The 22,645-nt window shown below is 40.6% G+C and overlaps 1 protein-coding gene across 1 annotated transcript in view; it reads left to right on the top strand.

Moving 5' to 3' along the window:
• The window catches only part of grik4 (glutamate receptor, ionotropic, kainate 4), a gene marked incomplete at both ends in the record, with an annotated part of 199,642 nt that overhangs the window by 49,674 nt on the left and 127,323 nt on the right, over positions 1 to 22,645 (top strand). Inside the window, one exon of the mRNA XM_080512931.1 lies at positions 2,895 to 2,992. Within this exon, the coding sequence (XP_080369057.1) occupies positions 2,895 to 2,992 (98 nt within the window). The remainder of the gene's footprint in view (positions 1 to 2,894; positions 2,993 to 22,645) is intronic.

The following is a 22,645-nucleotide window of genomic DNA, read 5'->3' as shown; positions in this document are numbered from 1 at the left end:
ATTTTAATCAATATGCATACTGAGCGTTCCTTTGCAAGCATTCCAATGATTATGCCGAGGCATGCAAACTGTAGCACTCATGCCTGAGGTGGTTGAGCAGTGCTTTAAAAAAAAAAAAGAAAAGAAAAAAGTTTTACGCACAAAAGACAAACATGATCCAATTTGATTCTGCAATATTGCAAATGTTCAGCATTTGGACCTTGTTTTGGATCTCTGCACACTCATCGATCTATAAATCCATCCTTTAACCGTGCCGTTCATCCGTCCATAAATCCACATGTCCAGCCATGTGTCCACTCATCTACATGCTCAACCATCGACATATTCATCCAAATGTCTTTTTATTAATCCATTCACTCATCCATCACATTCTGTCTATCCAGCCCTTCATAAATCACTCACTCGCTCACTCACTCACTCACTCACTCACTCACTCACTCACTCACTCACTCACTCACTCACTCAAACTTATACCGTAATTTGCACGATATGGATCAGGGGTTGTTTCCAGGTTTTGCAAATTCCTTTTTTTTGTTTAACCGATATTTTTGTAAAATGTCCATTTTGTGTCACATCTGGCCCATCAACACATTTTTTTGTTGTTGTTGTTGTTGTCCAGAAACTACATGGTTCCTCTTAGTGTCTATGCTTTTGCCAACCTCAACATATCCTGTTGATTTCAGGGCCATAAAGTTTGTATGTCGTGGTTAATATTTAGAGGTTTCGGGCAATGAAGTCTTTCTTTGAGTCTTGAACATCAAACAAATACTCCTTCGTCATATAGAACATTTTTGACTTACCACACAGTCATGAAGTTATTTTATTTTATTTATTTATTTTGTTTAATTCTCGCTTTGCATGCTATTTTTAGACATCCACATGACTTATGCTCTCGAGTCTACCAGGTTATTTTACTTTTTTCCTTCTTCATTCATGGGCAGCCCTTTGCAAGTCACAAAGACTCCAGCTCAATGTAATGCTATTTTTACTCGTTTGTTTTGATCAAAAGTAGCCTTGGTGGAAATGCTGTGGTGCACTTTATTTTGTGGAAATGTGAATGTTGTCAATGGGAACCTGGTTGAATGACTTTGTATGCACTTCCAAACACACTGGTGCAGTTCAATCAAACCCTAAATACAGCATGTAAAAGATGTCAAACAAACCAAATGCACTGTGACAGAGTGGAGAACCATGCTATATTTGTTCCTTTTTGAGTGTTCGATATACAACCTGCTGCTATTTTGATTCCTTCAGACAATTTTAAAACCATTGGCAAGCGTTGGCCTGGTAGGAATACTGCCATAAAAATCCCACACACACATTTATTTCAGCACGCGCCATTGTTGCAATAGTTGGGAAAGTATAGACTCCACAATATACTCCTTTAAGAATTTAGTACAATTTACACCTTTTGGCATGATGCTGAGGTCAGTGTGAACTAAATACTGTATGAACCACACCAATTTGTTTTGTTTGCCTTGGTTGAGATGAAGGAATTGCAACACAACTCAGCTTGACCTTGCTTTCACCTTTTTTTCAGTCTGGGCACCTTTCAACTGAAAGATGGGTCAATACTTATACTAAACCTAAGCTGACACTCGGAAAACATTTATTACATTCTACATTATCCTAAGTCATATTTCCAAAAGACTGGTCACAGTGGGTCACACTATGTTTTCTATGCAGAAAGAGGACAAACGAAGGTGTCGAGCAAACCACACTCATGCTGCGCTGCAGTCAAATCACTCAGTTTTATGATATGGTCAGACAATGCAGACAGGTGTAAATGTGTTTTTGGCATGCATGCCTGTTCAGGTATTGTTAATATGTGTCTTGACATGCATTTATTATTTTTGGCAGGCATCTAGTTTTAGATTTGTCATCTTTTTTATCGTCATAAATCATAGAGAAAGATGATTGGATTGTCTGTGTGTGTGTGTGTATGTAGAAGCCCACATACCCTGTAAATGTGTGCGTAAGTTGTAAGTTGGTCCTGACACCAGTGCCACTCTTTAGCTCGCATGTTTGCTTGCTGCCCTGCTTCTTACCCAGTCACTAACACCATGCTACCACTGCACACATACATGTTTCACATGCGCTCACTTTCACAGCAACAGTACACCGTCTCTGCTCTTGCTTTCACCTCATTGACTAAAGTGTTTGATTAAAAGCCAGGGATTATAAATGGACTATAAACGATTAAACCATATGGCCTCTGTACATGAGAGAGGAGTTAAACTCGCTTCCACTGAAATGTCTTTGTCTAAAGATGTCTTCACCCCTAAAGGTAATGCCATTAAATCATTCCTTTAAATGCAGATTTGGCAAAACAAGATGATATGTGCATGTCACCTCTGGAGATGTTATATTCATGTGCAAATGTTCAGAGTGCAGATTTTATGTTTTAAGCCTCCAGATATCTCTGTATGTCACTGTTCTGTCTTCCTGCTTTTCTGGCTGTCTGTCATTCTGTTTATCTGTCTCATCCTTTTTTTTTTTCTGTATCTTTCTTTCTCCATATACGGGAGTGTATCATATTAATATCAGTTTCTGTCACCTGCTAGGCTCCTACAAGCAGAAAACTCTTGTGATTTTTTATTTTTTATTTGTTTTTGCGCATCAGCTTGAGCATATCAAACAGGGACAGAGGCATTTTGTCCTTGCACAGGTTTCACTACCACTGTTAAGTTCTAATTCCTCTGAGACAGTAAAAACACTGGTTCAGACTGCGATCCGTTTACAAGTTCAGACAGTCAGCATGTGGGCCAATTAACATCTGGCTGATCGGGGCTTTTTTTTTTTCCTTTTTCTTTAAATGTCCTGCTTAACACCAACTGTTTCACTTTTACTGTTTCTCACTCCCACCTTTTTCTTTCCCCCTCTTCTTCTCTCAGTGTGCCAGATCATGTCTAAAGGGGTGGTGGCAGTCCTTGGCCCGTCTGCCAGTCCAGCATCCAACTCCATCATCAGCAATATATGTGGAGAGAAAGAGGTGAGTTTATGCACCCGACCGGCTTGTAGCTGGGGGCCCTGTGTCAGGCAGCCTGCTCGCAGTACGAGCACAAATAAAGAGTTTGGAACGATGATGCTCGTTAGCAACTGTGCAGGTTTTCTTTTTTGTGTGTGTGTGTGTGTGTGTGTGTGTGTGCGTGTGTGTGCGTGCGTGCGTGCGTGCGTGCGTGCGTGCGTGCGTGCGTGTGTGTGTGTGTGTGTGTGTGTGTGTGTGTGTGTGTGTGTGTGTGTGTGTGTGTGTGTGTGTGTGTGTGTGTGTGTGTGTGTGTGTGTGTGTGTGTGTGAGATTGAGGTGCCAAGATTTTAGTGAAAATAATGAAATACTTCAACATTGTCATTGCTCGCCGTTTCAGTCCCATTTATCTCAAAGCAGCGCTGGACATTTCACCCCCTCCGTTTCCCTCGTTACCTCGGAGCGATGTGGTCTACTGAGGCTTTGTCACTATAAGATTCACATTTTTATAGGAACGGATACGAATCTGCAGGGCTTGTTGTTTCTCCCATGTTACTTATTGCCAACTTCCATTGTCCCCATACCTGGTGTTTGTAATCAGATGATACACACAGTATGGATCCATTTTGTAAAAAATTGTTTTCTCATGTGAGCAGTGGAGAAAAACATGTTTCCCACCATTTAATGCTGACCGAGGGGTTTTGGCGTCGGAGCCTTGCTTCACGCAAATTGAACCACGGGGTGTTAATTGGCCGCTCTGAACTCTTTACATGGTTGTTGTGCTGTCTGATGTTCAGGGACAGACTTTCTTTGAATTAAACAGAATGCGAACTAGATTCCAATCAATAACACATTAGAAACAATGTGTATCTAACAAATGATCTGCTATCGCTTTGCTGTCATTTTTTTTCCCTTATTCAACGTCTTATTTAATATTTGTTGATGTTTAGATAACTATGGACTACTAGACCAAGATTATTTATTTGATTTGTGACTATATTTTAGCTATAGAAAAGATATTTACAAATCAGCTGTGTTTTACAAGATTCATGTTCCACCAATACCATCTGGTGTGTTTTCCACTATAATTAGATGTGGTCCAGGGAGAAGACCACCTTTTTTCCTGCTGGAGTTTGATGAGGACGGTTGCTAAAAGGCTTTTCCATTACTGTCATTGCCTCTATAATGTCCTCTGGTACAGTGAACCCGTCTTTCTAATGAGACATCAATCTGTTATTGTGGTAGACAGACCAGAGGTCCGTTTCACAAAGCAGGTTTGTCGATTACCCCAGGTTAATTAACACCGAGTTGAGGGAAATGCGGGATTTTCCGTTTCACGACGGGAGGTAACTTAAACCAGAGGAAGCGGGGTAACTCAAGCCTGTTTCACGAAGCGGTGTAACGTCAACTCTCGGTCAGTTACCAGGGCAACAGACACTCTAGGACTAACCTGGTCGGGAGCAGGTTTTTGTCAGTGAACCCGGAGTTTTGCTCTGGCTCCGCCCCCTTTCAGACGGACACGGGATTTCATTTCCTCATTCAGCGGGGGAGTTTTGGCGAAACAGTTCTGCAGTGCCTTATTCCCGAGGCAAATTAGACGTCAACTTTACTCCCTCAATATGGAATGTGCTTTTGATTATGATCCGATTGATGAAGGCGCAGCATTACTTCGCCAAGAATTTAATATTCGCAGATAATATTCGCATCATCAGACCGCGCATCGATGTACTGGCATTTCCAGACACCTTCCTTTTTGAGTGGTACCGTTTTACTGCAGAGACCATTATGTACATCCACAGTTTAATCGCTCCGTACATTAGCAACATCACCAGCCGGAGCCTTGCCCTGACGTCATAGCAGATATTGTAAGTTGCGCTGCGTTTCCTCGCAAATGGCAGAGCTGTCAGAGACACCATATGCCATCATCACTTCGGGGTCTGATCACCACCACCACCACCAACACCACCACCACCACCACCAAATAAAGACATGATGCACAATGAATTTGATCTTTTTTATTTCCTACAAATACAAGAGCTAGTTTAGTTAATGTAGTTAGTAGTTAGCATAATTCACCTGGGACTGTACACCCACCCTTAACTTGTGCTCCAGTAGTTCAATTTACAGATCTGCATTTCCTTAGCAGTTTTTTCCATCTCCTGGAGCAGGTGGAGTCTATAGATCTGTTTTACAGATAACTGGGAGGACATAAGGAGGACATTCAATTATTACAGTTGGACATGGATTCCACAGAATGAACCTCTGGTGTTTACTGAACATCTGTCTCACTGTCAGTCCTTGCAGTGGGTGTTGAGGGACCCTCCTGCTGCTGCCCAGCCATGCCCTGTTAAAAATAATGTGTCAATACTTCAGTGTAGACAAAATATCACTCTTTATTCCACCACAATGTTTCAGAAATGTAAACAGGATGAGAACTAGCATACCTATATAGGCCTTTGTGGATCCTCCTCTGTAAAGGCAGCAGACAGGGTTTCCTCGTACTCTTCATCCTAGATGAATATGTTTCAGTATATTTAAACTACCATTTTGCAAGATCTTTGGAGTGTTGCCTAATTACAAGATCTGTTGTGGCATGAGGGGGGTCCAGCAGGCAGAGAGCACCATCAGAATCTGTTCGGTGACCAAAAAAAAAGACATGATGGGGAAATAAAGATGAACAAAAATAGGCTTAAAGAGATATATAGGCCTCGGCATATTATATATTATGAAGGAAGTGGTATCTTGAGGGGTGAGCTCTGAAGAGGAGCTCCTCCAGGGATTCCCTCAGCCACTGCCCTCCCAACATTCTGGCTTAGGGCTCCTCTGCCTCTGTTAAAGGTGGAGGTGCTGGGCCACCACCCGTTTTACGGGCATCTGCCTTCTTTCTGTTGGCTGAGTAAAGTCTGCGTTAGTTTAGCCTTAGTTATTTGACAGCACATGATATGGGTGAGGAGACATTTATGTGTTTGAAAACAGCATTATGTTGGGAATAAAACTCCTGCACAGTCCAATGGCCACTTGATATTTACTGTACAATGTCACACATGATCGAAATTACGTTAAGAAATGTATTGATTAACAATTAAATTAGCAGCGGTCTTACCCGATTGGACAATGTTTTTATATTTCATTTTCATCTGCGGCCAAGAGCGCTTCTCCCCCGCGGAATTGCACCCAAACGAAATAAATGAATAAGCTGCCATCCAAGCAGTATTCCCTTGCAATAATGTTGCGATGACAAAGACGTTTGAACTTACGCATTCACTTGAGCAGCAATCTTCTTCCACGCCGCCTCCCTCTCTTTAGCAGCCGCTGCGCTGTTTTTTTAATTTAAATATGTTCATATTCGCCATATGATCGGATCAATACTTCCTGCTCCACTGGCGTAAAAAACTCCGCCCTCCGCGTCTCAGTTGTCATGGTGACTCGTTGAATCGGGGCTCCATTGATGCGGTCTTTTTAGAGTCGTGGTGCACGCGCTTAACTCCAGGTGAAACTTCTCTGAGTTCATCAAACTGATCATAATCCAGTGTTGTGAAACCGAAAACTCCGCGTTTTCTGTCTCAGTGTAACTCAACTCAGAGCTCGGTGTTAAGCTCATGGCTTGTTAAACCTGCTTCGTGAAACGGACCCCAGGACTCCCTGCTGGTGAAAATCTCTGGTGGCACTGACTGCTGGGGCCAGCTGCTTTGAAACACTGACTGTGATAATTCTGCTGTATGAATATTAAAGGCCCCATTAAAAGAATAAAAAATACACTGTTCTCAATCGCTAACTGATAAATAGGGTGTAGTAATAAAACATTCACAGGAGCTGATGCTGGCCGTAGAAATCAACATTTTCTTAACCCTGTTAAATCCCACCACCACCTGTCATTGTACATATGAATGAGTCGGGTAGTCATTTGGATTAACAGAGCACTTTGAAGCACTGCCAGTCGAGCGGGTTTGTCAAAGGAAGTCAAAGGATTATCACATCTACTGTTGTCTTGTTAAATTAATCTTAGTGTTTTCCTTCTGTAAGACTTCATTAGGCATTAATTTCCATGAAACAATGGCTCATTGTGAAAGAAAAACTGTAGTCTGTATTGTTGAATTTAGGCAAACACCTACTAATTTAACTGACAAAGGGGGTAAAAAAGGCAATGTGTGGTCACACATAACTTGACAGCTTTATGGAAACATTTGTATTTGGATTGTGATGTGCCAGCTGGGTGTCCATCTCCATCTGTTCACTCAATGTATTACTATTACATTCACTATAATCATGACAAGTCTACTCCCTATTGGATCGCACATTTTTTTTTTCCCCCCAGAGTAATGGCACTTGAGCTTTGTGCTGGGAACTACACTCGGTCTGCTTTGCAATATATTCCACCAAATTGTTCTCATTCTTCTATTATAATCCATCCATCTTCCGTACCCACTCTATCCAACTTGAGGTCACACGGAGCTGAAGCTTCTCCCAGCTGACTGACTGAAAGCAAAAACTTCACCCTGGGCACATGTCCCAGTCTAATCTAATCCCTGTTTTGCCAAAATCTGCTTTTGTCAGTGACCTGGTATCATTTATCATTTACCAAATGCGAGAGGTGGGAAATAACATGATGTAAATATTTTGTACTGACTTCTAGTGTATGTAAGTAGATTTTTCAAGTATCTGCGCTTCATTTGAGTTTTCATTTTTCTGACTACCTTATCACTTCTACTCCCAGCATATCATCTCAAATGTCTTTTTTAATCCTGACTAGATTACCTAATTCCCTTGTAAGCCTGTGTGAAGATGTTGAGTCCAGTGAGCATACTGTTTGTTGCGGAGAAAAACAATGCAAGCTGCTACCTGGATGAAATCTCTGTGTCACATAAAATATATTCATTTAAACTGTATGTGGACATCTGAAAGGTGTTTATTGAAGGTTTTTACTTTTGATTTGATGCTCTATTGTCTAGGCTACTTACATTTGTCATTATTATCACACTTTGGCTACTTTATTGTTTGTTTTATACATATTAACTTGTGTTTCTTGGGTTTGTGATATATTTCTTATGTAAAAAAAAAAAAAAAGACTATCTGTTTGTTTTGTTTTTTTATTGTTGTTTTGTTTTGGGGGTTTTTTGGGGGGGAGGGTTAATTTGTGGCTCAAAACTATGTTACAAGTACATAATCTGTGTGATTGCTAATGATTAAGCTTGTATATCCATGTTGATGATCATTATTTAGCCAAAGAGGCATGTCATGACTGTCAGAAATACATTTTCACTGTAATACCTAAATCTTTCTTGGTAGTTAATTGTATGAAGTGTTAGTCACCACAGCAAGTTATTGCAACTTGCATTTTGGACTGGGCTAGTTTTTAAACCTGTAATAGAGAACAGGTGAATATTCACTTACCGACTTAAGTTTCAGAACCGGTATGTACTTTCTGCTTCACCAATGACTGCGAGTACTGCTCCACCTCTGCCAGAAGCAGCGTTGGTGTAATGGTCAACATCTTGAGATAAGGTAATACAAATTTCCCTAATTGACAGAGCCTGGTAAAACACTCAAGAGTTTTATTTTCGATTGATGACAACATACAGCATTAAAAAACAAAATGGCTGTAAAATTGTACGGTGCTGCAAATTAGGAAAGCTTTTCTTTTTGCCAGTGGTTTGGGGGTCAATTTGTCTTGCCACTGAAAACTGCAACACTGCGATATATTCAACAGTACAAGTAAAACATCAGCATTAAGGATGTCAGTTAAGTGAAATTATGTAAATTGTGTCTGCACCATGACCTCTCAGCATACACGAGCACCCATACCACTGAAAAGTGCTCCCTCCGTGTGATACACTGCTGTATCAAATATCACTGTATTGCTGCACAAGGACAAAAAGAAACTAGCAAAGGTCAACAATAAATATGCTGCCACTGCTATTGGAAATAGAAGCACCAAATTTAGTTTGTACATTTGTGTATTGCACCGATATTGGATACAGCTATTGAATTTAGAGTTCATTTTACATTTTAATAACCTGGGACCGCTTGTTGGAGGGCGACATGTTGAACAGTCTCTGTCCTGAATGGAAAGGATTTGCGCCTTGCCTACAGTTATTTTAGGACACCAGCAGTTTTTATTTCTTGTTGATGGTCAGTGGTCCCCTCTCTGCCTTCTGAAATCAAACACCATCTCCTTTCTCTCGGTAGTGTTTAACTCCAGAAGCCTCTAAGGCGGTGTTTAGTGGAGTAGATGTATGAGGAAGTAGAAGCATTCCAGTAAGTGGAGTTTCCAGTGATAAGTTCAAACACATTATTAGCTATCCATCCTTTTCATCTGTCGAAGTATCCTTAGGCAAAACATTGAATCTAAAATTGCTCCCAGTGAAATTGAGCATGGCAGCCATCAACATTGGTGTGTGAATGTGTGTGTGTGTTCTTGTACGACTATGCTATTACTGATACAGAGCTTTAACATTGCAGGAGCTGTGAAAATGCTCTATTGAGGTAAAGTAATTTTCACATTTTATTTTGAAGCTGCAGTATTTGAGTTGGTGTCAAGTCTGGAACACTTTTGTGTATGTCTTTGCTTTATTATACACCTGTAAAGTTGACACTTCCATCATTTTCAGGCACTCAGCCCACATGTAGTTTAACTGGCTCTAAAATGTACTTGGGAGCACATTCAAAATGCAGCTGTAGAGGAGATCATGACATCTCAGACACATTGAATCAATTCAAGGCGTCAAATTCAAGCTCTTCTGTTGCTTTTACATTTTTTTTTTTATAAATCTGCATAACTTCATGTCACTGACTTGGCACTTGTATAAATGCTTAAGTTTTGTTTCGTTTTTCCCTCTAGACTATTTAGCACCAAATGTGTGTGCCCCCAATATAAAATATAAACATTTTTGAACACTGACTGAAAATGAGTTTACCTTTATCCTCTTATCTCAACTTATGTTATATAAAATAATCATTACCAGGCTATCAAGTAATTAACAGAGTAATCAGCTGGCTGGCTCTCACTGGAGGTTATCAGGACCTGAGTGTTGATTTTTGTTCTCCTCATTAAATCAAAGACAGTCAAGTACCTTTAAAGCACAGCTCAGAAGTCTGTCTTTAAGAATACATTTGTTAATGAATCATTTAAACCACTTGAAAGTGAGCTTGAAGTTGCCTTGATTCTTGGTCCCCTTGTGTTTTCCGGCTGAGACGAGCTTTTGAGAGAATTCATTTGAAAAACACGTTTGCCGACAAAGCTGTGGGAGGCTTGTGCTGTTTCCCTTGTTAAGCTCTTGTTTTCCAGGAATTCTTAAAAATAGACCCTGCGCAGCCACACTTGTGACACTTTTGGGATGTGTGCCAAGTTCAAATAGACCGGAATTATCCTTTCGCTCACTGGTCCTCACCCAGATGGTATCGGGAGCCAAGTGTGTGCAGATTTGTATTCTAACCAAACACTACACCAGCTGATTTCACTGATTAGGTCCTCCATCTCCGGCCTGAGGTGTGCAAATCAGCATAGTCAGCTGTGTGTGTGTGTGTGTGTGTGTGTGTGTGTGTGTGTGTGTGTGTGTGTGTGTGTGTGTGTGTGTGTGTGTGTGTGTGTGTGTGTGTGTGTGTGTGTGTGTGTGTGTGTGTGTGTGTGTGTGTGTGTGTGTGTGTGTGTGTGTGTGTGTGTGCGCGTGTGTGCGCGTCTGTGTGCGTGCGTGCTTTTTGTAGCGAAGAAGGTCACCTTGCTCATGTCATGATTACTCTGATGGGAATGCCTGGTTAATAGCTTTAGTCAGTATGGCCTTATAAAAATGGTAAGCTACTCTGCAGTGCACTACCGTCATGATGCATTATCGACAATAACTGGTGTTGGGATACAGTAAAGCCTGTAATATATAGTATGAACACAGACAAAAAAATACACAATCTACCACCGAAATCGGCAGTATCTGTTTTCTTTAAAGTGTGTAATTGGTATGTATCGATTTCTTGCACTAAGAACTGCTTTTAGCTTTAAACTTGTTGACCTTTGTGACAACATAGACCACCCCTTCCATTACTACCACTCACATAAGACCGCTTATTATATTGGTCTTGGAAAAGAGCTGAAGTCGCTGAAAACTTTCAGCTGTGATCATGGTAAAGCTTCATCCTATTGGAAAATTTCCACAAGCATTAAAAGGTCCCCTGTGTTGAAAGATGTTGAGCCAAATTCAAAGCCAGACTACACCGGGACGTAAAGTCATCATAAATGAGATGAGCAGCATGAATCTTTCACTCCTCTAAATCACAGTGATCCAATAGCACAACAGAGACAACAACACTCCTCTGGGAAATAATGTAAACCTTTATTCTATGAGAGCCAAGTAGTCTGCAGCACTCCTTTAACGGATGGGAGCGGAAAATTAGCAGCAGCACAACAAACCAAAAAAGAGTCATGCTGTTATATGACATGATCAGACTTCTTATGAATAAAAGAGGAAGGTGTTTGGACCAAAGACAAGTGATCAAACAATCATAGATGATCAACTTTAATAAATGAGTCTTTATCCAACAATTGAACCCAGCAAGTGATAACAAACATCATGGAAGCCGGAATGCAAACTTTTTCATTCTGTCGTGCGCTTTGGAGTGTGAAGTTAGTCAAATGGGGTTACTGGTGAGGCTTATTTCATATTTTCAGGGCCACTTCATTATTCATCAGGTTAAAAGAAAAAGCAGTTATTCTTCGAAATGTGTTATTTCATTCCCTTTATTTTAGAATAATACGAAAGTACAGATATTTTTATTCACCAATTGTTTGTGAGTCATTGAAAGGCTTCAAACAGGTAATTGCATCAAGCCACATGCATAGTAGCTTGTTTTCCTACATTCTATTCAAAATAAATAAGTATTTAAATGTGTGTGTGTGTGTGTGTGTGTGTGTGTGTGTGTGTGTGTGTGTGTGTGTGTGTGTGTGTGTGTGTGTGTGTGTGTGTGTGTGTGTGTGTGTGTGTGTGTGTGTGTGTGTGTGTGTGTGTGTGTGTGTGTGTGTGTTACTACTAGTGTTTTGGTTTTTTTTCAAACATCCGCTTCTCATTTTACTATTTACAGATTACTATTACTTATCTTCTATCTTAAATAAAAATGGTAACCAAAGTCTTTTTTTTTTTTTCTTCAAGTCATGGCTTAAAAGTAAAGGCAGCAATTGGACATAATCTTAGTATTTTAAGGCAACAATTTGTGATGGCGACATGGAGGTGGATTTGATATAGGACAGAAAAATTATGTACGTAATTATGTTTTATGTACATAAATAAATTACATGAATGCAGAGCTTTACAGCTTTTAGTTTCACTGAATTCTATTTATTGACAGTACATCATCCATTTAAAACAATTTATTTATTTGGGAAAAGACAATAGGTGTGATATCCGATGTGAGTTCAGACTTTTCTTTTGAAGGAATTCAAACCATCATGATACAGGAGAGATAAATGCAATTCTTCCATTCTAATAAAAACAATTAAAAGTAGAATAAGCTCTGGAGCCTCTCTCAGCAAATTAGAGTATGCTATCAATGTTTTTGAAAGTTGTAAAAGTTGCCTTGTTTCTTATTTTCAGTGTCATTTTGAACTGGTATTACCTTGACTAGCATTGACACTTGAATCTAAAAAAAGTTACAAAACTTTTAACGCTCTTAATATATGACAAAAACATCTTGGTGTGGAATATTTAACCTTAAATGTTCTATTGTATTTTTTGATGTTTATTTTTCTCCCCCCCTCCCCATGCTGTGTGGGAGGGTTGTTTTGGAAACCAACTTTGTGAAGCCCAGGTGCAGATAATATATTGTCACACTGAAAAGTTATTTCACACAGTGTGAGCTTCTTCAGTGATGTTCCCATTTAGTGAGTATATTTTTATTCATTATTGTCATTTATGCCGTCATCCATCCATGTGTTTTGACTCTTTTTCAGTTGAGAGTCACAAGAGGGTTTGGAGCCAATCCCAGCTAACAATGTGTGTCAATCTATTCCGTGTGGTCGTGTACTGGTTAGTGATTTGACTTGATAGAAATTAATTCCCCAGGTTTGATTTTCAGTTGGTCTCGGGGGGGCTTTCCAATGTGCAGTCTCCATGTCCTGGATTTTTTCCCGGTATTCCAGTTTCCAGGCTTTAAAGGTCAATTAATCACTTTCCATTGCCCATAGGATTGTGTGTGTGTGATTATTTATCTACTGCCTCTCTCCCTGCCCATAGTCAATTGAAATCAACTGGTCCACCATGCAAATATCTGTAACACCTTAAAATGACTGAATTCAGCATGTTTAATATGATATATTCCCTATAATCATTGGAATGTAATAATAATAACAAAAATAATAATAATAATAATAATAATAATAATATTATAAAAAAATCTGATTGACTTACTATTAAGATTTTCAACAAATTGCCTTGGCGTGATGCTTCCTCGACCATTTACTGTAGGCTTTTATTTTCTCACCCAAAATATTTCTGTTTGGGAATTTTTTTGGGGGGGAAAAATGCTTCAAAAGGACTTGTGTTTTTCAAATTAACTTTGTGAATTCCACGTGCAGATCATGCATTATACCAGACAGAGTAATAACTCATTTAACCCATTGTGTGATCTTTGTCAGGCACGTTGGCCCTGTGTAGAAAATGTTATAAACGGATCACCCAGAAATGCAATACCTGGTGTGTGTGCGCGTGCGTGTGCGTGTGCGCGTGCGTGTGTGTGTGTGCGTGTGTGTGTCCTCTGCTGTGACTGAGGGTACCTGCCTCTGACCACCTCATCCCTCACTGAGGCCACAGATGCTTGCGCTCCGACCGGCTGGTTGTCCAGGACACCGGCAGCAATATTGTGGCTGACAGACCCCACTAGGTGATCAGCACATCATCTACCGGGTTCAATCAATCACTCGGTGGGTTCCGCTGCCACTGTGCCGGCCGCCTCCAGTGAGGAGGCAGAGGACTGGGACTGAATCCATCTGGGCTCCACACTAATAGTGACTAATAGAAAAACAGCTACTGCAGAAAAGGAGTTGAACTGAGCGCATCGGGTTGTTGGTTTGTTTCCATCTCAGGCAGCACACAAACAAAACGAGGGGTCAGGATTTCAAAGAAGGGCTGATTAATATCCTCTAATGAGGCACATTAACAGACTCAGAATGAGAGGGCTCCTGCTGCTTTACAGGTGCTTATGCGCTGGCAGCTGGTGGCAAGCAGAAAAGCTGGATAATGCAACACAATTTCCGTGTTGTTGCTTTGTTTCCTGTGAATCTCAAGGATAATAAATCTTATTTGCACATTAAAAGTGGGAGTTTAAATATGAAAGAATAGATTCATGGATGTTTCAGCTTTTCCCAAGGCCCCATTTACTATCCCCATTTTGCACTATTATGTTCATGCAAAGCCTTGGACTAAGGTCATTTAACCATTAGCCATAGGAAGCTTTCAAAATAAATTGAGTAAATGCTGTGATTAAATTTTCATACAGCCTCTGTTCTATCTGAATTCAGTTTGTGTGCCACAGCAAAGCCAACTTTAACTCAGCTTAAGTGCTCTTTCCCCCTGATGTTATCCCTAACTTTCTTTCCTCCACCAAAATGGATAAAAAGTCCAATATCCCTGTGTCTGCTAAAGCAGGAAAACATTACCCTCTATGATTCAAACATGTTTCAGAAGCAGTCATGAATATTAATGCTACGTCTGATGTCTAGGGGTTGCTTTGGGCTTGCAAAGCCATCTGCTTGTAGGAGTATAGACGGATTACACAACTGCAGTGAGGCGGAGTGGTACTCAGACTGGAATTAGAGGTGGAGCCGTTGGTCTTTTGAGCAAACAAAGAGCACATTGAATTGACTTTTGAAAGGGTCAGTGATGTAGCTACAGCCTTGGAGATTGCTCATAATGAAAGCTTTATGCTTTCATTCACATTTTAGTTCACAGAAAAGCACCCAAAATGTACTTTTCTGCAAACATTCAGAAACAGAGTATTTCACATATTCTGTGAATTGCTTGAAACGTGAATGTTGTCCATGTACAGATGTTCAAGTATGGCGTTTGTTGTCACAGTAGCCCTCACCATCTCGTTTCCATCCCTCTTTCTCCCCTGACTCCTCTGATACACTGCTGAGCAGCCCAGTGAGTGCTTGTGCTGAGGCACCAATGAAAAAGCCATTCAATGCCTGTGAAAACGAGTCTGTTCTTTTTATTTTGGACTCTGTGTAATTCCAAAATATTCTGAAACCAATTCTATTCCTCAAGATTACTTTATTAGACGGCAGATGAACTCCGTAGGATTCCCCCACTTGGCAAGACAGGAGCAACTGTTGAAGAGGGCCATTAGACAAAGCTGAGACACACTTGATTACCTCTGAGTAGATATTCAACACATTTGAAAATCTTTCTTTTTGCTTTTAGAGAGAGCGAGTCTTTACAGGTTCGGTGTTTCATTTGTGTCTTTATTGTGGAGCAATAAATGACAAGAAGCCCACTCTCTGAATGCAGTAGTTGGCACACATTCATTTATTTGTCAATTCACATGTTCAGATGATTACCCTGGAGTGTTTGTGTTTGATTTGTATGGAGCTGTCCAAACTACAGAATTTTCAGTGGGCGAGTCATCCTGCAGCCCAGCAGGGCTTTCCGGGACTTGGTAAGCCTGCAAATGCTATATTTGCCGAAGAGTGACTACGTGGGAGCGATGCACACCTGAGACTGTCTGCCTTCCAGGTGTTGCACCACAGTTGGGCAGAGCACAGCCAACATACAGCATGTTGTGCTTGTATTCAGCCAACTTCTGCTCAGCCTTTCCTCTCACACAGGTGCACATAAATATCAGCCAGTATTTGTCTGGGATTTTGTTGGACTATGGAGTGTAGACATGTGTAGACACGAGTATCTCAAATTTCGGGGAAAAAAAACAAACTTAGTTTAAAATTGCTTCTGTTGCCCTTTGGCAAGCAAATGGTATCCATCCATGCTTATCAATACTGCTGACCATGAAATATCACAGAATCACAACCAAGATGTGTGTGTTTTTCTATTATTTGCACAGTAAAAATTGTACAGCCTGAATCATTTTTCACGTGTGCACACCTACTCCAAAAAACATGAAACTGTGGCCATATAGGCTTTTAGGAAAATAAAGGAGCTATTCCCCATGTATACAGAGTAGTACACTGAAATTCATCCTCTTTATTTCACCCATCCTGAATGAGCATGATGCAGCCTGGTGCAGCACGAGGAAATCATTTGGGAGTTCAGGCGTCTTGATCAAAGAGCAGATTAGGGTAGTTTTCACTTTCTCAACAAAATTATAAAAAATTCTGATTTAAAGATTTGAACCAGCAACTTTTCGCTTAGCTAACTTTCAAAAGCATGTAGTAATTCACCCAAAAATCTGCATCAAAAAAGTTAAATCACGTGACAAATGACTTATTCAATTTAGTTTTGCTACACTACGTACGCAGCAGTTAAATCAACTAATTGATTAGTCAACTAGTCTGTACAACCCTGCACACACGCACGCGAAATGGAGCTAAAGTTTGATTGATGGAGGTCATTTAAGAATCACTGTAGCACTGTAGACAGTCAGACACACTGGCTTTAATGTTCTCCGAGTGTGTCGAAGTTAACACAAAATACGTGTGTCAAAGTTAACACAAAGTACTTGTGATATCTTCTGCTCCGACATAATCTTTCTGCAGTATTGATCAAATTGTGTTTGCGTTGTTGTTTAACTGCATTGGAAGCTGCTATGTGTGGAAATGGGCCCAGACATGCTGGGACTGCTTGACCAAAAATATCTAATAAAGCAACAAACATAAACCACAGACTTTATTGTCTACAAGAAGCAAGAAAGACAAATGTTCCCTAATGTACAGTAGTCTTAGTAATTAATAAGAAGTACTGTCATTCATTTGTTGCTCTTGTTCTTTATTAAAAAGCCCAAGGTTGTTGTTTTTTGTTGTTGTTGTTGTTGTTGTAAGAACCATTCACGTAAACTGATTTCTACCGGAACCATGCTGAATCAACGTTCAGCGAACAGCTTTTTAAAAATATGTGTATTTATGAATTGATATTGGTGATGCTTAATTATTTAGCGTTTTAGTATTGTAGACAAGCACTCGTGTTTTCGTTGCAGAGAAAATGGAAGAGAAGCTGTCACTGGATAAATCTTTTCACTTCAGATTAGTTGTTAACACCCTTAGTCACAAATTTCACGCTCTGTTACACATTATTGCATAATATATTTTCCTTTTTCCTTTTAATCATGGTTGTGATCTTCTTTAAAGTTTCCACAGCTTTAAAGCGACTTTAATTTGCTGGAGGCCTCGTGGTTTCCATCAATGTGTGTAAAATAGCAGTAGTTATTCTTTAAGAATCCCTGGTTGGCAAACTGAATCAAACAACTCGTTCTGGACAAGCAGGACAACATCAGTTTATTTGTAAATCTGAGATTTACAGAGTCTGTATGTTACGCATGTTAAACATCTGGAAACAAATAAGTTTGCATTCAAATTCGACTTTATATTGTTCAGTAGCAGTTTAAAAGGAAGGCTGCTGATTGCAAATTACTAGCTGTCGTTGCTGCTTGAAGGCAACATTAATGAAGAGGCTCGTAAGTTGTTTCAAACAAGATACATTCACAGTAAATCCTGACTCGCTCTCCTGTTAGTGTCCGACAATATGATCTGATATTAAGTGTCAGTTCCTTCAGTCACTCTCCCAGTTCAACTGTTGCTCCCTTCACCACCGAGCTCACTGGCAGGCAGTGTCAGAGGAAGCCATATTGGTTTGGGCCACAGCAAATTGAGTTTCTCCTGTTCTCATGGCTACAAAGTCAAGGTGAATATACAGCATGTGGCTATTGGATAAAGTCGCAGAAAACAATACCTGTCAAACCAGCAGAGGGATGAGCGGTTTTATATTCTTAGCTGCTGCAAAGATCTTTTTTCTTTAGCGGGTTTCAAAAGTACTACTTTCCCTCATTTATCCCACTTTCCGTTTTATTTCTTTCTTTCCTTTCCCTCTGCCACAGCTCGAACCAATTTTCACCTCTCCGCCTTTGTCCCACCTTTAATATGTACTATTACTTCCCTTACACAGCACTCATTTTATCCTTATTCACACCTCTTTCTTCTTCCCCTCTCTCTTTCCCTCCTGTTTATTTCTTTTTCATGTTGCCATATCCACCTGTGTCTTTCCTGTCATTCCCTCTCTGCTACCAGCTAGAGATGACGTGCATATCAAGATGCACCACTTTTAGAGGAAGAATGATAGGAAGAGAGCCAGGGGTAGTTCTCGAAAGCTCAACTCTCTCTCCTGCCTCCACCCTACTGTGTCATACTTACTAATCACCTCCATCAGTCTTACAATGAATCTCTATGTTGAACTTTGGATACATTGCAGTATTAGTCCTGCGAAGTTGGTGTTCTGCTCTGTGTGGTTCAGATCTCCTCTATAATTGTTTTGGGTTTTTTTTAAACACTGTGTATAAAATTAAAGCTGCAAACTGTTTGTTTTGACAGTGGGTGACCCATTCCTTTGAACCTGACCTGAATAAACAGAGCTGATCTTCATTGTGTTTCACATAACTGGCATGTGTTTGTAATACAAAATGCAAGTCACACTAATTGAGCGGCTATTAAAAACAATGGTTGGTTGGTGCAATTTTCTCACACATTGTAATGCCACAGATTTTGCCAATAAAGTGTCAAGCAGATTTCGTTTTAATCACTGTTGCATGTTGACTCCCGCTAAATTAAACTCATGTTCCCACTCTCGTGCCTTCATCCGTTTGCTTTCCTCTCTTCTCCCTTTCTGCTTGACAGCTGATATCACTACAATTTATTAGATCTGAAAATCTAACTATTAGAGTTTCCCACCAAGTTTTTTTTTTTTTTTTTTTTAAAGGAGAGCAAAAGAAGAAGTCTATGAAAGGCTTCTGTTAAGATTCAGGTTGCTAGTTCCGTTGTGTGTATTTGTGTCCATCTGTTTCTGTGTTGGAAGTGTATTGGTATTAAATGTTAGACTCAGAAGTGGAAGCTAAAAAAAGGTTTAATCACAGGTTTCCCAGCTGAAGGAGTCTCAGAAATAGAGCTGTATCATCCCTCACACATTTATTTCCCTTTCTGGACTTCTAAAGAGCTTTTCTGTTTGCCTTAAACCAAAGTGTATATACTTTTAGTAATGATGAGTAAACAGGTCATTGTCCTCTTTTGTATCATTTTGACCTCTGCTTTAAGGACACCTCCACTATACCAGAACACTGAAACACCTCAAATATATTTGGCATTTGTATGCTGTATTTACTCGTTTAATAATAACATGCATATGGAAAACCTGTTTATCATGGGTCCACACTTCAATTGCTTAAATCGCTCACACCAAAGTTGACATTACAAACCAATCAGAATTTGTAGCCATTAAACTGTGTTTGTTTCCTAACTGATATCGATTTGGGAAAACTGTGCATGGGTTTTGGGGGTATTGGAGATGGCGTTGCAGCAGCGCAGGCAAACATATCAACATCCAGCCCGAAAAAAAGCCAGACTTTCTCAACAAGTCTTCAAGCCAAGGGGATCGCATTAAAATGTTGTGAAACTGATTGTTGATCATTTTTCCAGTTACAAATCAAGGTCTCGCGAGATTTGTAAGACTCATTAGACTTAATAGTCTGGAAATTACGGTATATCATTCCCTCTCTGGCAGTCTAAGAATAGTGCAGTGGTTTGTATTTTTTTTCTCCCTGCGAGAATGTGTGTGGTTCAGGTACGTGTTGGGCTTGGAGGGCCTCTCTGTGTTGAGTTAGCATATTCTCCCTGTCTGGTTTCTACCCGAATTGCAAAGAACATGCATTGAAGGCAAGTTCTAAGTAGCCTGCAGGTGTGAATGTTAGTGTGTCTAGTTGCCTGTCTCTCTGATTTTGCCCGGTGATGGACTGGTGACCTGAACAGGGTTAGTCCCGCTCCTGCCTATAGTCAGCTGGTATATGCTTCAGTACCTGGCAACACTGAACTGGATAAAGTGGAATGAAAGACGGATGGGTGGATGCTTTCTTACTCCTCGTTTCAGCAAAGCAAATGGAAAACACTGAAATACTAAATTGATTCATTGTATAATGCTGTATCCAACTTAACATAGACCCAGTCTATCACAGGGCAAGAATAGCAAGACAGATAACCCCATACAAACACATTTTATTAAACTCCCAGAGGAAACCAGAAAAAACCTCCAACAGGCACAAGGAGAACATGCAAATTCTGCACAGGAATGTTTCCAGGCCTAGGGTACAACTGTAAATGTCCCGCTATGAGTTGATGAATGCAGTTGTGAGTACTGTCGAATAAAACATTTGTTTGTTTACAAGGGCTAAAGAAAATGACCTAAAATATATTTCAAATCACTAATTTAATTACACAATGGCTCCTGTCCAAGCTCATAATGTTATAATTAAAATAATTGATTATGGCTGTGTGCAAAAGTAAACCTATTCTTACCCTCATTAAATTTGAGAATCAGAATTTTAATCTGAGTGCCATTCAGGATTTCTCACTTTGTTCTGCTTGCAAACAAATCACAGGTGCTTTTTGTTGGTCTCTTCCCAATCATAATTAGTGGAGCACAGCTGTCGCCCGGACCTGGGCCGACCTCTTTTCTCACGACGCGATCGACGTGCCTTGTCAAAGCTACCCCAGCAGAACTGGCATGTTCATTTCCAAATCCAACAAGTCTTGTCTGGTTGCCCGTCTCCTGATTTGATCATTGAGATGAAAGCAAAGAAATGCAGAGTGGCTCCCAGTTGAGCGGCAGGCAAAATGGAATTCAATTTAACTGATTGTTGTCATCAAGGGGGCATGAAGAGGGACTCTGTTCCTTATTACAATGTCGCTTTGTTCCATCTTCGTCAGCTGTGTCAAGTAGCGGAGTTTTCGACGAGTGTGGAGAGAAACAATATCCAACCCAGCTGATGCTGCTCAGCTTTCCACCAGCTGCTCGCTCAGTTAATGTATTGCCATTTTCACGTCCTTTGAACTGGAGCTCATCAAGTAAGCTCAAGTACTTTCTCTATTTTATCACCATGTTTGTGTTCCAAATGCAAAGGCCAGGTTCACAAAGATTTGTTGGCCGACTGTTTGTTTTGGTTTTTGTCGTGTAAAGTTGAGCTGTGTCTTGTTTGGTTGTTGGTTGTAAATCAAACATTTGGCCAGACGCCCAGAATTGGATTAATCCCACTGTTAGATTAAAAACAGCATATTACTAATCAAAGCTCTCTGTGGAGAATTCCAAATTCAATCATACCAAGATGTTTTGCTATGCTTGATAAATGCAGATCGGTTGGAATCAAGGAGAAAAGATGCTATTTACTGGAAAAACTAATCGGGTGGGAGTTTTGCGATGAGTTTTAACTGAAAACCGAATGTCGTTTTTTTTCCCCCGATCCTTCCTGTTTTTAATAATACCAACACATCTGCTAGCACACAGGGACGTTTAAAGTATTCCTCCTTTTTTTGTCTTCAACAAAATTATCTCTGAAATAGAGCAGTGGAGTGAGGAACAGTCCTCTCTGGAGGAAAGGAACTTTTTTTCTCTGTGAACTGGCTGATCAATGAGATAGAGATCTTGTGGTCAATGTTCCACTCTCCTAAAAGGTACCATGGGAGCCGCAGCCCACTTCATCTTTATCACTGGTCTGCTTCTGCTCTGACCGCGGGGACCTGATGCAGGCTCATTACTACCACAAATAGAGATCTGGCTGCTGTGGCTGGGAGTTGGGATGAGCTGGCGGTCAGAGATGGGGATTGCTGAGAGGGGCGGCGACACTCTCTTATCTCCAGAGTCTCATCTCCAGTTTTCACCCCCCTCTACCCCCATGAGGATTTCAGTTGCCTTTTCCGAATGCCAACAGCTGTTCTCCCAAATCTCGCATAAACCTTTTGGTTCGGAAGGGGATCAGGTAGCCATAATAGACTACCACCTGCCCTCCTCCATCTCCTGCCACCCAGCGCCAGCATCTCTGCCAACCCAACTCTAATGTTCCAGCGTTGGCATCACACTTGCTGACTGATGGACAATGTCTCCAGCAGCATCTGTTCTTTAATGCTCTGTGGCCAGCATAATTCCCTGGCTTGCAATATGCTACACTTAGCCAGGCTTCGGAGTCTGTGTCCTGCTATTGGCTGGTTTTCACCAACTGATGATCTCCAAACTGATTAGCTATGTCCACTTTTTGACGGTAAACGAACTCTTCTCCCTCTGGCTTTCACAAACCTTTTATTCAGCTCACCGAAGCTGAGTGCTTCCTGTCCGCTTGGCTCAAATGATAAGTGTTTTCAAGGGCAGTTTGGTCTTTCTGCCAAGTATGTGTTGTGTGCTAATTGATGTCCAGGTCAACATGTGTTAATATAAATGAGTCATGCAGAACTACTCCTAACTTTCCTGCAGCTGAGCTTCACACGTTCCAAGACTTATAAAAGTGCAGTGATGCTCTATTAAGCTGAGTTTTGTTCTGCTGTCCCTCTGAGTCAAAGCCAGCAGATGTAGTGGCTGATTATGTCTCTGCTCTCCATATGGCACTCCTGCACCACAACCGCCTTTCAGTCTCGCCTCTCCCTGACCCTCTCCTATCTGTTTCCTGTTAGGCTTGCAGCAGACAGGTAACAGAATGACTTGGGCACTTGTCAGCGCAACAACC

This window comes from Blennius ocellaris (genome assembly GCF_963422515.1).
Source record: "Blennius ocellaris genome assembly, chromosome: 2".
NCBI lineage: Eukaryota > Metazoa > Chordata > Actinopteri > Blenniiformes > Blenniidae > Blennius > Blennius ocellaris.
Note: the sequence above shows the minus strand (reverse complement) of the source record. Positions and strands in the feature narration are given on the sequence as shown.